This window comes from Geotrypetes seraphini, chromosome 1 (genome assembly GCF_902459505.1).
Source record: "Geotrypetes seraphini chromosome 1, aGeoSer1.1, whole genome shotgun sequence".
Lineage (NCBI taxonomy): Eukaryota > Metazoa > Chordata > Amphibia > Gymnophiona > Dermophiidae > Geotrypetes > Geotrypetes seraphini.
This window is the reverse complement of record NC_047084.1, coordinates 177693463-177709399: the sequence shown is the minus strand read 5'-3', so window position 1 is coordinate 177709399 and position 15937 is coordinate 177693463. Positions and strand designations below refer to the sequence as shown.

Sequence of the window (15937 nt, the reverse complement as noted above, 5' to 3'; positions counted from 1 at the left end):
CACCACACAACAAGATCTCTACCAGAGGAGGTCTCATTCCTGGATTTTATTATAGACTTAGCTTTCTGTCCCAACATAAGAATTGCTGCTGGGTCAGACCAGTGGTCCATCGTGCCCGGCAGTCTGCTCACGCGGCGGCCCCCGGTCAAAAAACAGTGCTGTAAAATGAGTCCAGCCACATCTGTGTATGTCCCAGTTTAGCAGGAACTTGTCCAGCTTAGTCTTGAAATCCTGGAGGGTGTTTTCCCCTACAACATACTCTGGAAGAGCGTTCCAGCTCTCCACCACTCTCTGGGTGAAGAAGAACTTCTTTACGTTTGTACGGAATCTATCCCCTTTCCCCTCTCGTTCTCCCTACCTTGGAGAGTGTGAAAAGTCTGTTTTTATCTACTAAGTCTATTCCCTTCAGTATTTTGAATGTTTCGATCATGTCTCCTCTTTTATAGGGAGAAGAGGCCCAGTTTCTCTAATTTCTCGCTGTACGGCAACTCCTCCAGCCCCTTAACCATTTTAGTCGCTCTTCTCTGGACCCTTTCAAGTAGTACCGTGTCTTTCTTCATGTACGGCGACCAGTGCTGGACGCAGTACTCCAGGTGAAGGCGCACCATGGTCAAGTACAACGGCATTGATAATTCTTCTCTGATCTGTTTGTGATCCCCTTCTTTATCATTCCTAGCATTCTGTTTGCAGACGGCTTCATCGAATTGTCGATCGGAACTCCCAAGTCTCTTTGGGAGGTCTCTCCAAGTACCACCCCGGACATCCTGTATTTGTGCATGAGATTTTTGTTACTGACATGCATCACTTTGCACTTATCCACATTGAACCTCATTTGCCATGTTGCTGCCCATTTCTCGAGCTTGATTATGTCACTTTGTAGATCTTCACAATCCCCCTGTGTCTTCACTACTCTGAATAACTTTGTATCGTCTGCAAACTTAATCACCTCACTCGTCGTACCAATGTCCAGATCGTTTATAAAGATGTTGAAGAGCACGAGTCCAAGCACTGAGCCCTGCGGCACCCCGCTGGTGACACTCTTCAAGTCCGAGTATTGTCCATTTACCCCCAATCTCTATTTCCTATGAGCCTAAGGCAAAAATTTTGGACATCCTTCACTTTGATGACCCTCCCTCCCTCCCCCCTAGAGGCTCATTCCCAGAATCCTAGTACATATGTATTTTATCAGACATGCTCATCATGGTCTTTTCCAAACTTCCTAGCAGACTCCGACTCTGCCATGCAAATGTAGTACAACGAGGTCATTAATATTAAAATAGTAGTAAAATTGGCTCATTATTTTTTAAATGACCACTCTGGGCAATTTTCTATCATCACCAGGTGATTCTCAAACCTCGTTGAACTACATTTGTGGGCAGAATTTTCTGGCAGGGTCTGAGCTGTCGTAGCCTTACTTTCTGGTCAATGCCTGAGCACTGATTGGCTCAGGCGCTGACCAAAAAGTAAGGCTTGACTGCTCAGAACCCCCTCCTCAAATAATTTTAAAAAGACCCTAAATTCCTCTCTTCTTCTATGCACACTACGGCTGTAAGGAGTAGGGAGCCAGCCACAAGATGACACTGGGGGGCATCAGACCGCGGACCGCATAAAACGGCCAGGTTGGAGCTGGCCAGAAGGTTAGATACCCGCCGGAGGGAGACACAACATGGAGGGAGGGAGACAACAAAGGTAGGGGGAATGGTTTTATTTTCAAGATAGTGTTTGAATTGTGTCAATTTTGAGCATTTTAATCTGCTGTCTATATTTTGCACTGCGCAGGAAGAAATACATTTGTTTCTTTTTCTCTGGGGGTTATACTGCATGCAGAATCTTGAATCTTAGGGTGTTTTTTTTTAATAGATTAGTACTTTTTAATTTTTGGTCCCACATTTGCATGGGGGTTATCTGTATTCTGGTAGGAATGAATATTGAGAAGCATACAGTGTGTTTTGTGTAGTTTAATTTTGTGGATAACCATTACCATTATGTGTTAATAAGATTATATTGTGTGTGTATATATGAAAAATGAATGGAAAAAATGGTGTTATAATTAGTATTATTATAGGGGCGGGGTCAGGGGTGGAGATTGGGCGGGGTCTGACCCGCGACTTACCTGTGTTTTGGATTTTGGTCCCTTAATGTAATTGAGTTTGACACCCCTGCTTTAAATTGAAAGATACACAAATTTCAATAGGTTCTGGATGTAGTAGATATTAATGCATCTCGTCTGAATTCAAAAAAGGACGCCCCAGCCCCACCACTCCTCCGCTGTAATAATTTATACTGCGGGAAGTATATTGTGGCGCTTCATCATTGGCTGTCAATTTGTTGTCATTTTTTCAATTAATTTCTTATTAAAGTATTGTCTGTTGTCTTAAATAATATAAATAAATACTTCGTGTCTTCAATATAATAAAATTTGAAGTATAATCAATACTTATCTCAGCCAAACCTGGGAGTCAGACCCGACATGTTTCGCACGGGAAAGTGCTTTATCAAGGGTCTCCCTATAGAATATAGAAAAGAAGCTATAACATCCAATTGTGCCTTGCCCCTCTCCTAAGAAATATTTAGCAATATATCATAAAGTTTATAAATATTGAACTTACCAAGGTCGCCGCTGTCATCCAACTCCAACTTAAATGTAAGTAAAGATGGCGGCGCGTCCTAAGTCTTGGATTTAAATCCTCCCTCTTAACAGCCTAGTGTGCCTGCCCCACTGCAGATCAATGGTCCGTCATAGAATTACATACTGATCCCCCATTCGATCTTGCTGTTTAGCCCGCGTGGTTCAATAGTATCAAGCATAAATTATAAACCTCTGTATCGCTCTCATTAAGTTTCACCTGGTCACACCCCCTCATCAACCCCCGTAACTTTATTGATAACCGCCCATCTCAAATCATTTACAGTGTGTTTATATTCTCAGCCAATGCTCTACCAAAGGTGCTTGTGTTACCTCATTTAATTATGCGGATTTATGCTCTGTCCAGCCGCATTTATATTTCCTACTAGTGCGACCGATGTATATAAGGTCGCAGGGACAAGTTATCGCATAGACTACTCTTGCTTGTTACAATCAGTATTAAACCTAGATTTAGGGTCAATTCCCTGCCCGGGAACCTCCCATGTGTCTACCTGTGATGGTGGAGGAGCACCACTGGCATTTGCAACATACCTCTGGAAACCACAACGCTGTCCCAATGTTGTCCCCCGAGAGTATGCTATCATTGGAAAATTTGTCAAAGGCTTATGTGCTTGGACTATATACCAATATTTTCTTAATATGCCCACCATAGCTTTCGTTTGCCCTAAGAAAAAGGAAGGACACATGTCAGCTGATCGCTGTCTTCCAGGGGGATATTCTTTGGTTCCCTGCAGGAGAAGGTCACGTATGGGCATATTTGCCCCTTATATGCCTGCTTAATAGATCTTTCTGGGTAGCCCCTGTCCCGTAGTCTATCTGCCAGTTTCTTAGCCTGAAGTTTGTACTCACCATAGAAGAACAAACCCTACGGATATGTAAGAACCTGCCCTATAGGCAAATTAAATCGCAGTTTAAAAGGATGAAAACTATTAAAATTGAAGTGTGGTATTACGAGTGTCTGGCTTCCTATAGAGGGATGTAATAATCTTACCCTCCTGAACTTGGACCGAAATGTCCAAAAAATCGATTTTAGTTTGATGGCATGTCATGGTGAATTTTATATTAGGATCCACGGAATTCAAATGGTGAAAAAGCTGATCTAATTCTTGTCTGGTATCTTGCCAAATAAGAAAAATATCATCTAGAAATCTGCCCTAAAAACAGATGTATGGTTGCCATGCAGAAGTGTAAACCCAAGTTTCCTCAAATTTAGCCATATAAAGGGAGGCGACAGAGGGAGCCAAAGTGGCACCCATCGCCACCCTTTGTATTTGCTGAAAAAACTGATGTTGATATTGGAAATAGTTCCTTTTAATAACCCAAGAGGCTAACTGCATAAGGAATTCCGTGGATATACGATGGGGATTCCTGACCTGGAGAGACTCTCTTATAGTCTGTAATGCTTCGTCCTGGGGAATCTGAGTGTATAAAGAGATGACATCTAAGGTCACCAACCACTTGTCTGTCATATCAAGTTGTGAATTAGTCAAATTTCTTAAAAAATGTGAAGAATCTCTGATATATGATTTGATTTTGGGAACTTCCTCCCTAAGGAAGAAGTCCACCACCTTTGACAAGGGTTCCAGGATAGAACAGCGGGTATTTACGATGGGGCGTCCCGGAGGATTCAATAATGTTTTGTGGATTTTAGGAACAAATGAAATCCTCGGTATCCTCGGGTTCTCTTGAACATGAAATTATATTCTTTCACAGTGATCATGCCTTCCTCGCGATGCAAATTCAAAAATTGGAGTATCTCTTCCCCCAAAGATGTAGTAGGGTCACCCTCCAGAAGAGTATAAGCTTGTGTATCAGCTAATGTGATGCTCTGCTTCTTTGTTATAATCAAATCTATTCAAAATAACAGTGGCTCCCCCTTTATCGGCTTTAGTTATGATGATATCATCATTGTCCAAAAGCTCCTGAAACCCACTCTGTTGTGCCCTCGTGGTATTGTAGGGGCCCCTGATTTTGCCAACTTTTCTGGAGATCCTTTAGTTCCTTAGTAATTCAATTCTCGGAACGTGAAAATAAGGGGGTCCATAAGACCAGGGGGGACCCAGTGGGATTTAATCCTGCAAACTGTAATAGGAATTTGCATCTGATAATGACAGTTCTTCTTCCTGATCTTCTTCCACTCGCTGTATAGTGGTGTCCAATTTGTCACAGAAAAAAAATTTCAGTTGCATTTTTCTGATGAAAGCTTGTAGTGCAACCTGAAGTTTAAAAAAATCTGGGGGATGGGGACATCACAAATCCCCAAACCCTTCTCCAAAATATCCATTTGATGAATGGTGAGACAAGAGGATGAAATATTTATTACTGTCGAGAGGTGCCCGTCCGAGTCTTGTATGTTGATTGCTGTACATTGCCCCTGTGCGTTGTTGTCTCACTCGTCCACGTCCCTGGGGAGTCTACGTTGGAAGTCTCCCCTGATTTCTCATTGGTCGTTTCAACAGAATACTTCACTGGTGGTATCCAGAGTCTCCTGAAGTGCTATCAAATGTCACTTTCTTCCTTTGTGGGGTAATGAAATTTTTCCGCTGCCATGAATAAACGCGATCATGTAAATAATCGCGTTCATCTCTTTTCCATTTTTTAATTTTATTAATCCTAATTTCCTCCCTAAAGGTCTTCATAGATGTTTTCAATTCTTTGAGTTTCCGATCAAACTCACTAACGTCTTGTCTTTGTTGCAATTCAATTTCAATCCCACTCACTCTCGTGCACAATTCCTTCTCTGCCATTTCTGTTGTCTCTACCAGGAGGATCATTAAATCTCTCGAACATTTGTTTAATATCACTGTCCATCGTTCATTGAAAGATTTATCTGTAGAAATCATTTTTGGTTCTTTAAGAACGCGCAGACCCCTAGGAATCATTGCATTCTTCAAGTATTGCACCAAGGTATTGCAATGTAATTCAGCCCGCTGTTCTATCCTGGAACCCTTATCAAAGGTGGTGGACTTCTTCCTTAGGAAGGAAGTTCCCAAAATCAAATCATATATCAGAGATTCTTCACATTTTTAAAGAAATTTGACTAATCACAACTTGATATGACAGACAAGTGGTTGGTGACCTTAGATGTCATCTCTTTATACACTCAGATTCCCCAGGATGAAGCATTACAGACTATAAGAGAGTCTCTCCAGGTCATGGAATCCCCATCGTATATCCACGGAATTCCTTATGCAGTTAGCCTCTTGGATTATTAAAAGGAACTATTTCCAATATCAACATCAGTTTTTTTCAGCAGATACAAGGGGTGGCGATGGGTGCCACTTTGGCTCCCTCTGTCGCCTCCCTTTATATGGCTAAATTTGAGGAAACTTGGGTTTACACTTCTGCATGGCAACCATACATCTGTTTTTGGGGCAGATTTCTAGATGATATTTTTCTTATTTGGCAAGATACCAGACAAGAATTAGATCAGTTTTTTCACCATTTGTATTCCGTGGATCCTAATATAAAATTCACCATGACATGCCATCAAACTAATAATCGATTTTTTGGACATTTCGGTCCAAGTTCAGGAGGATAAAGATTATTACATCCCTCTATAGGAAGCCAGTCACTCGTAATACCACACTTCATTTTAATAGTTTTCATCCTTTTAAACTGACGATTTAATTTGCCCTATAGGGCAGTTCTTACGTATCCGTAGGGTTTGTTCTTCTATGGGTGAGTACAAACTTCAGGCTAAGAAACTGGCAGATAGACTACGGACAGGGGCTACCCAGAAAGATCTATTAAGCAGGCATATATAAGGGGCAATATGCCCAACGTGACCTTCTCCTGCATGGAACCAAAGAATATCCCCCTGGAGACAGACATCAGCTGAACATGTGTCCTTTCCTTTTTCTAGGGCAACGAAAGCTATGGTGGGCATATTAAGAAAATATTGGTATAATAGTCCAAGCACATAAGCCTTTGAAAAAATTTCCCAATGATAGCATACTCCCCGGGGGACGACATTGGGACAGCGTTGTGATTTCCAGAGGTATGAGACCAGACAAAGTGGGTGGTGGGGAGCACCACGGGGCATGTGGCAAATGCCAGTGGTGCTCCTCCACCATCGCAGGTGACACATGGGAGGTCCCGGGCAGGGAATTGACCCTTAAATCTAGGTTTAATACTGATTGTAATACGCAAGGAGTAGTCTATGCGATAACTTGTCCCTGCGACCTTATATACATCGGTCGCACTAGTAGGAAAATAAAAATGCGGCTGACAGAGCATAAATCTTGCATATTAAATGAGGTAACACAAGCACCTTTGGTAGAGCATTGGCTGAAATATAAACACACTGTAAATGATTTGAGATGGCGGGTTATCAATAAAGTTACAGGGGTTGATGAGGGGGGTGACCAAGTGAAACTTAATGAGAGCGAACAGAGGTTTATATTTATGCTTGATACTATTGAACCACGCGGGCTAAACAGCGAGATCGAATGGGGATCAGTGATGTAATCTATGACGGACCGTTGATCTGCAGGGGGCGGGCACATTAGGCTGTTGAGAGGGAGGATTTAAATCCAAGACTAAGGATGCCGCCGCCATCTTTACTTACATTTAAGTTGGAGTCGGATGACAGCGGCGGTCTTGGTAAGTTCAATATTTATAAGCTTTATGATATATTGCTAAAGATTTCTTAGGAGAGGGGCAAGGCACAATTGGATGTTATAGCTTCTTTTCTATATTCTATAGGGAGACCCTTGATAAAGCACTTTCCCGTGCGAAACATGTCGGGTCTGACTCCCAGGTTTGGCTGAGATAAGTATTGATTATACGTCAAATTTTATTATATTGAAGACACGAAGTATTTATTTATATTATTTAAGACAACAGACAACACTTTAATAAGAAATTAATTGAAAAAATGACAACAAATTGACAGCAAATGATGAAGCGCCACAATATACTTCCCGCAGTATAAATTATTACAGTGGAGGAGTGGTGGGGCTGAGGCGTCTTTTTGAATTCAGACAAGATGCATTAATATCTACTACATCCAGAACCTATTGAAATTTGTGTAGATTGGAGAATATCAGGCTGGATAAAAGTAATTCCTTAATTCATTTGCCAATTTATACTAGGCTTTAAATTGAAAGATGGCAGGAGGGATTACCACTCCCTCCTGCCATTAGTGTCCTCTGTCCTTCACCTCTCTCCCCACCCCACAACCCCATGATATCCCACTGCCAACCCCATAACTTGAAACTGAAAGCCTCTTCAAAATGGCAGGTGTTGTACTTCCTGGTGCATCCTGGGATGCACTGGGAGAGGCCTAAGACCCCAATTGGCTCAGATGCCTAAAGCTCCACCCAGGGCTCTAACCACAATCAAGTTTGCTATTGGGAGATATCAATCTTCACTTAGATAAAGAGGAAGACACGTCATTAAAAGACTTGAAAGTTTTTCTATCATCATTGACCTATTCATTTCTAACACCTTCTAAACAGATCAAAAAGGCCATCACTTAGATTTAGTGTCTTTCTCTTCAAAAGATATTCCATCCCCTAAATCTTTAGTTTATTATGGATGATCGGACACCTACGATATGGTCAGATCACTTATTTTTTTAATTTTAAAATAATCTGTCTGAAATTCTGTTGTCCTAGAATCCAAAATTCAAAAAAGTCTATCAAAGTAAGAAAACAAATTGGTCCTTTAGAATTTTGGAAATGTTATAACCTCTCATTCAAAGACACTAAAAATATAGATTTTCACTCACATTGGGAGAGTTTTATCATAAACACTTTAGATACCATAGCCCCTATACAAACTATTAGGAAAAAACAACGACATGGGGATCAAAGTTGGTATTGAAGCAATCAGCTAAATGTCTAGAGAGATTGTCATAAATCAGGAAATCTGGAGAGCTAGTATTCATAATTACAAAAGAAAAATCAAAGAGAAAAGACAGCTACTATTCTTCTAAAATTGGTACCAATGCACTTAATACCAAAGAATTATTTAAGCTGGTTAATACAATATTTGATGTGAGCAATTTAAAACAGGCACAAGTTTCTGAACCTAGCTCAGATAATTGGCTCAATATTTTTGCTCAAAATTGCAAACACTGAAACAAACTTTTGTTGGTACTGACATTTCAGATCCTAAGATAATGTTTTCTTCAGCAGCTGCTTGTCAGGCATACTTAGGCCCCCTTTTACTAAACCGCGCTAGCATTTTTTAGTGCCGGAAGCTGCGCTGAATGCTGCATGTTGCTCCCGACGCTCATAGAGTTCATATGAGCATCAGGAGTTGCACAGGGCATTCAGCACGGCTCCCGGCTCTAAAAACCGCTTTCGCGGTTTAGTTAAAGGGGGCCTTAATGTGGAATGAGTTTAAGACTCCAAATTAGGAAAAATCTGACATATATAATAAATATGTAAAATCCTTTAGATAACTGCCCCCCCCTAGTTATTTTATAATCAGCTCCTTTGAAATTCAGAAGAGATATGATTGATTGGAGAATTTCTTGCAAATTTAGGTCATATTCTAATTACACCCATAACCAAGAATTCAAGAGTCTTTATCCCTCATTAGCAATTATTGTCCAATTGCAACTATTCCTTTCTTTATCAAAATAAAGGAGGGACTAGTAAGTGTTGAATTGAGAAATTATCTAGACAGATTCTCAGTCTTACATCCATCCCAATCAGGACTTTGCTCTTTCCATAGTGCAGAGACCATCTTCACAAATTGTTCAGCATAGGTAAAATTGTCTTAGTTCTTCAGTTTGATCTTAGCAGTGCATTCGATCTCATTGACCATGAGACCTTACTTAGATGTCTGGATGCTATAGGAATATCAGGACATGTTTTCCTATGGCTTAAAGGTTTCCTAGAGAGTCGTATCAGGTTCATAAAGATGAAAACTATTTATTTAAATGGAAAAATACATGTGGAGTGCCACATGGATCAAGTGTTTAATCTTTTATCTATCTTCTTTAGGAACACAATTAGCTTCCTCTAAAATCATACACTAGAGATATGCAGACAATATAACAATTGTAGTCCCGATCCTATCTTTATCAGCAGATACTCTGCAATTTATCTCTTCTACAATCCAGACAATGGACTCCTAGATGAAGGACTTTAAACTCAAACTCAACCCAGACAAAGCTAAAATCTTCCTGGCCTCACCTTCTAATAAGATCACAGTGAACACTATAAAGTTGAACAGCATTACATACTCTATTATGCCAGTTATAAAAATTTTAGAGTTTATTTAGACCCAAATTTATCACTGGCTCAAATTAATGCACTAGTTAGCAAAACTTATTTTATGCTATGGAAATTGCGATTGATTAGGGCATATGTTGATCCTTCCTCATTTAGACTACTGGTGCATTCATTGATTTTGAGTTCCCTGGGTTTATTGTAACATCATTTTCTAGCTTCCAGTAAAAAGAAAATCAACAGGTTGCAGATCATTCAGAACACAGCTGTTCGGTTGATTTTCAACTTGAAAAAATTTGATCATGTAACTAAATTCTATCAGAAGCGACATTGCTTGAGGCAAGAATATTATTCAAGTTTGGTTGCACCTGTTGCAAGACATTGTTTGGCCTTATACCCTGATTATATTTTTGATCACTTTAAATTTACCGACAGAAAACGTTTTTCTTGCCATTTTAGATTATTTACGTTTCCTACTGTAAAAGGTTGCAAAGATTTTTCCATATAATTTTATCTTTTCAAGATGAATCATTGGATAAACCCTTTTCTGTTCTGATAACAAAACTCCACCTATCTTTCCTTTAGAAAAATGCTAGACCTACTTATTTGACAAATTCTTCTGTATGTAATTATAATACACTGTGCTTGTACAGTGTTGATTGTTGTTACCTGCGTAAAACTGAGAAGTTACTGTTGTATATAAGTGAATTTGTTATGTTACATGCTGTCTTTTTTTATAGCAAGCTCTATGGTGGTTTTCTCTATCTAAAAATTCTTCTTTAAAATGCAGCACAGCAAATAGACTTATAGCCCTTATATGTAAAAGGTTCAAAGAAGAGCGACAAAGATGATAAAAGGGATGGAACTCCTCTCTTGAGGAAAGACTAAAATGGTTAGAGCTCTTCAGCTTGGAAAAGAGGGGAGATATGATTGAAGTCTACAAAATCCTGAGTGGAGTAGAACGGGTACAAGTGGATCGATTTTTCACTCCGTGAAAAATTACAAAGCCTAGGGGACACTCGATGAAGTTACAGGGAAATACTTTTAAAACCAATCGGAGGAAATTATTTTTTCACTCAGAGAATACTTAAGCTCTGGAATGCATTGCCATAGGTTGTGGTAAGAACAGATAGTGTAGTTGGTTTTAAGAAAGGTTTGGACAAGTTCCTGGAGGAAAAGTCCATAGTCTGTTATTGAGAAAGACATGGGGGATGCCCTGGATTGGTAGCATGGAATATTGCTACTCCTTGGGTTTTGGCCAGGTACTAGTGACCTGGATTGGCCACCGTGAGAACGGGTTACTGGGCTTGATGGACCATTGGTCTGACCCAGTAAGGCTATTCTTATGTTCTTAGGAAAGAAAACTACTTGTATTATATATCATATGTAGTTTTTCCCACCTAGTCCTATCTACAGAAATAGCAGGCAGAAGAGTGTGGACACCGAGGCTTCCTCATTTTTTATATTTAATGTCTTTTTGTCCACTGTGTTGTATTTTACTGCAGGAGAACCAAAAGATCCAAGAATAATTGAAAAGTATCAAAAGTTGAAGGCATATTATCAATTTTACGGACAGACCCTCGAACAAAATATTTCAACAACAATTACATCACAGATTGATAAGTCAAAAAGCCTTCCCACTGCTGGTAAAAAGACTCAAGCACCTCATGTAAGAGCTTTTGGAATTGATACTTTCTGTATTTAATTGTATGACCTTGTTCAACACTTTCATCTAATCTAACGTGACCATTTATTTTTTTCATCAAAAGGGGACATCTATTAATTGTCAGTCCCTGCCAGTAGTCTTCATGGGGGAGGGGTGGGGACGGGTTGTTGCGCTCACGGCTGCTAAACTTATTGTGACAGGGAGATCCCTTGCCATGATAAGCTCAGTAGCTGCGTCTCTATTTCTGGTGCCTACTGCGGGCCTAGGGAGATGTGAAGGGCCGCCTAGGCCCGCCCTAAGGCCACTTCTGGGCGAAGCCACGCCCATGCCTAGCGTTAGGGGAGCGTAGACGGGCCTACGTGCCTACCTAGGCTCCTAGAGGCACCTACAATGTAGGCCGCCTGCCTTGGGATGTTTTTTTGTTTGTGTCCTGATTGGCTGGTTAGGCAGCAGTAGGCTGCCTACAATCAGGACGCCGTTTATAGAATTTGCTCCTTAATGCTTTAATTATATTAAAAGTGTGTTAAATGTGCAGTCCTAATTAATATATTCAAGGACATCTATGTGATCAGATGAGAACCATAAACTAATATTTTTTTTCTAGATCTCCCACATTATCAGTGAGTTGGTTGGGATTAGTACATTCTTCAACATAAATAGTTATTCATTTGGTTTTATTTGTACTGCTTTTGAAGGGAGATGTTTCCTTTTCTTTCACCTATTAGAAACCCCCTTCCTCCTTTATGATTAGTGGGAATAAAAAATCCAGAAGGTATTCAACTCATTATAATTTAGCATATACAGTCCCATGAGACCATAATTTGCTTTACTTCTATGAACAGTTTGGAGAATCTCCACTTCAAGATGTTTATGTTGATTATTTAAACCATTTTAACGTATGAGTGACAATCTTCTATAGATTCTATTTATTATCCCAGGACAAGCAGGCAGGTATTGTCACTAATGGGTGACGTGATCCAACGGAGCCCCGATGCGGACGCCTCACAAGCAGTCTTGCTTGAAGAAAACTCGAAGTTTCGAGTTGCCCGCACCGCACATGCGCGAGTGCCTTCCCGCCCAGACAAGGGCGCATCTCCTCAGTTCTTACTTTTCCGCAGAGCCGAAAAGTCCGTCTTCGACTCTCTGCGCGAAGTTTTCTTCACTTGTGCCTTCTAAGTCCGCAGTTTTGGTTTTATTTGAACTTAATCGCTGATTTTCGTCGTGTTTTATTGTTTTATTAAAAAAAAAAAAAAATTTCTTTGTTCCGTTCGACCGGGCAGGCCATGTGGCCGCAGCCCTGCGGCTTCGATCTTGTGGGGAGCTTTTTTGGCCTATGTCCCGGCCTATCACCGGTTTTAAAAAGTGTGCCAAGTGCGAGCGCGTGATTTTGCTAACGGTCCCTCATCGACGCTGTATTCAGTGTCTCGGGCCTGAACATCTCTCAAAATCGTACCTGAACATCTCTCAAAATCGTGCCGGCCTTGCTCCACACTCACCACACGTGCTTTCAAGCGCTGTTGCGTTTTGTGGGAATCGCTGTTCATGGAGTCCTCGACAGAGCCATCGACCTTGAAGGGACCTTCGCCTTCGACATCATCCACGACTCCACAGCCTACCACCTCTGCGGCGCCGAGTCTCATCAAGCCCGCCTCATTCGTCCCGGCGCAGACTCCGGCGCCTGCTGCGATGCCTTCCTCAACCTCCTCAGGTCAGGTAGCTCAGCAGCCCATTCCTCCAGTAGTGTTGAAAGTGCCCAAGGCCTCGAAGCCCAAGCACTCACACACTGCACCAAGGGAGCACGTGCAGGTGGTTCCATTTCAGATGTGGGTCCATCCTTGCCGGCCTCGTTCCAGACTATGCTACAAAAGCAATTCATAGAGCTCTTTACCACGATGGGGCCTCAGCTTCTCTTCCAAATCCAGCCTGGGCATTTGGAGGCCTCCCGCGAGGTTGAGCCCCCTCCAGTGCCTCAGTGGGGAACACACTCTCAACAGGGAGCAGAGTCTCTGAGAGTGTCTGGTCTGGCAACAATGCATGCATCGCAAGGAGCAGAGTCTTTGCCCATGCCACCATTGGAACCAACACACTTGATGCAAGGAGCAGAGTCTTTGTGAGTGCCTCCGTTGGAGCCGATTCACTCGATGTAAGGAGCAGAGTCTTTGCGAGTGCCTCCGTTGGAGCCGATTCCCTCGATGCAAGGAGCGGAATCTTTACGAATGCCTCCATTGGAACCGATCACCCCGATGGGGTTCAAGCCTTTGCGGCAACCACCCCTGCTTCGATCAACTGCTTCCAGCTCCATCCACTACCTGGGGCCTCAGCGAAAACCTACTCGCCTCGCCCATCGAGGCCGACCTCTCGACACAGTCCGCATCACCGATCGAGGCACTTGTCCAGGCAGGCCTCGCCTCATCGAAAGCAAGCATACCTGGAGTATTCACCACCGACCACTACTCCTCCACCGATGCCGGAGCTCGAGGACACAATGGGATCTCTCTCACCTTCTCGATCCCTGTCCCCAATGGATCCGGAGGCCTCAACTTCTTCGAGCCCGTCTCGAGGTCCTGCAACGGCCGACCAACTCTCCTTCTCCTCGTTCCTTCGACAGATGGCTGATGACATGGACATTCTCTTGGATACGGGGTCCAAAGAGGTATACTCCCTTCAATTCCACCAGGCCCCTCCGGAACATCCTCCAAGAGAGTATCCTTCCAACTTGACGCAGACCGCCCTTCTTCTTCAGGAAGCCTAGGTCTTGCTGCAGTTTGGAGCGGTCGAACCGGTCCCTTGGGACCAGCAGAACAAGGGGTTTTACTCCCGGTACTTCTTGTTCCGAAGAAGACCGGCAATCTGCGACCCATTTTGGACCTCAGGGTGCTCAACAAGTTTCTGGTCAAAGAAAAGTTTCGCATGTTGACCTTGGCATCTCTATATCCCCTCATCGAACAGAACGTCTGGCTATGCTCGAGACTGGCTATGGCACGGGACCTGAAGGAAGCCTACACTCACATCCCCATTCATCCGGCCTCACGCCAATTCCTCAGATTCCGGGTGGGACATCTTCATCTTCAATACCGAGTGCTTCCCTTCGGCCTGGCCTCATCCCCCAGAGTCTTCACCAAGTGCCTGGTAGTGGTCGCCGCAGCACTCAGGAACCACGGCCTCCAGGTGTTTCCTTACCTGGACGACTGGCTCATCAAGGATTCCATGTCTCAGGGAGTCGCCCTTGCAACCCAGAAGACAATCTGGTTATTACAACATCTGGGATTCGAGATAAACTTCCCATAATCCCACTTACAGCCCTCCCAGACTCTCCTCTTCATTGGGACGATCCTGGACACTACCCAACTCCGAGCGTTCCTCCCTCCCCCACACATGGAGGCTCTTCTTCACCTCTGCCATTCAGTATCCTCTCGCCCTTCCATCTCGGCGAGACAGACGATGGTCCTGCTAGGCCACATGGCCTCTACGGTACATGTGACTCCGTTTGCCAGACTTCACCTCAGGACACCTCAGTGGACCTTGGCATCTCAGTGGTCCCAGACGTCCGACCCTCTGACTCAGCACATCCCGGTCACTCCTGCTCTGCAACAGTCTCTTCGCTGGTGGATGCTATCCTCCAATCTCTCCAGAGGCTTGTTGTTCCAAACCCCCCACCATCAGAAAGTCCTCACGACCGACTCGTTGACTTATGCTTGGGGAGTTCATCTGGACGGCCTTCACACCCAGGGTCACTGGACCAGCATGGACCGCCAGTGCCACATCAATCTCCTAGAACTCAGGGCGATCTTCAACACTCTCCAGACCTTTCAACATCTCCTTTGCGACCAGGTTGTCCTCATTCGCACAGACAACCAGGTCGCCATGTACTATGTGAACAAGCAGGGAGGCACGGGATCGGCCTCCCTCTGCCAGGAAGCTCTGAAAGTGTGGGATTGGGCGACTTGCAACAACACCTTCCTCAGAGCGGTCTACATTCAGGGGGCGGACAATGCCTTAGCAGACAGCTTGAGCCGTCTCCTACAACCTCACGAGTGGGCCCTAAACTCCATGCCCCTTCATCACATCTTCTCCCTGTGGGGAACGCCTCAGATAGACCTCTTTGCAGCCCCCCACAACTTCAAACTGCCTCAACTCTGCTCCAGGATCTACACCCCTCAGCGCCTCGAGGCAGATACATTCCTCCTGGTCTGGACGAATCGCTTTCTTTATGCATTTCCTCCATTTCCTCTCATTCAAAAGAGCTTGGTCAAGCTGAAGTCAGACCATGCCACCATGATCCTGATTGCTCCACGGTGGCCCAGACAACCGTGGTACTCCCTTCTAATTCAACTCAGCAGCAGGGAGCCAAACCCTCTTCCAGTTTTTCCATCTCTGCTTACACAGCATCAGGGATCTCTACTTCACCCCAACCTGCAGTCTCTACACCTGACAGCT

General features: G+C 43.2%; 1 protein-coding gene across 1 annotated transcript in view; it reads left to right on the top strand.

The window, feature by feature from the left end:
- LOC117366815 (probable ATP-dependent RNA helicase DDX60) overlaps positions 1-15937 on the top strand; it is a 288878-nt gene that overhangs the window by 95509 nt on the left and 177432 nt on the right. Inside the window, exons 13-14 of the mRNA XM_033958734.1 lie at positions 4515-4597; positions 11340-11503. Coding sequence (XP_033814625.1) covers positions 4515-4597; positions 11340-11503 — 247 coding nt within the window. The remainder of the gene's footprint in view (positions 1-4514; positions 4598-11339; positions 11504-15937) is intronic.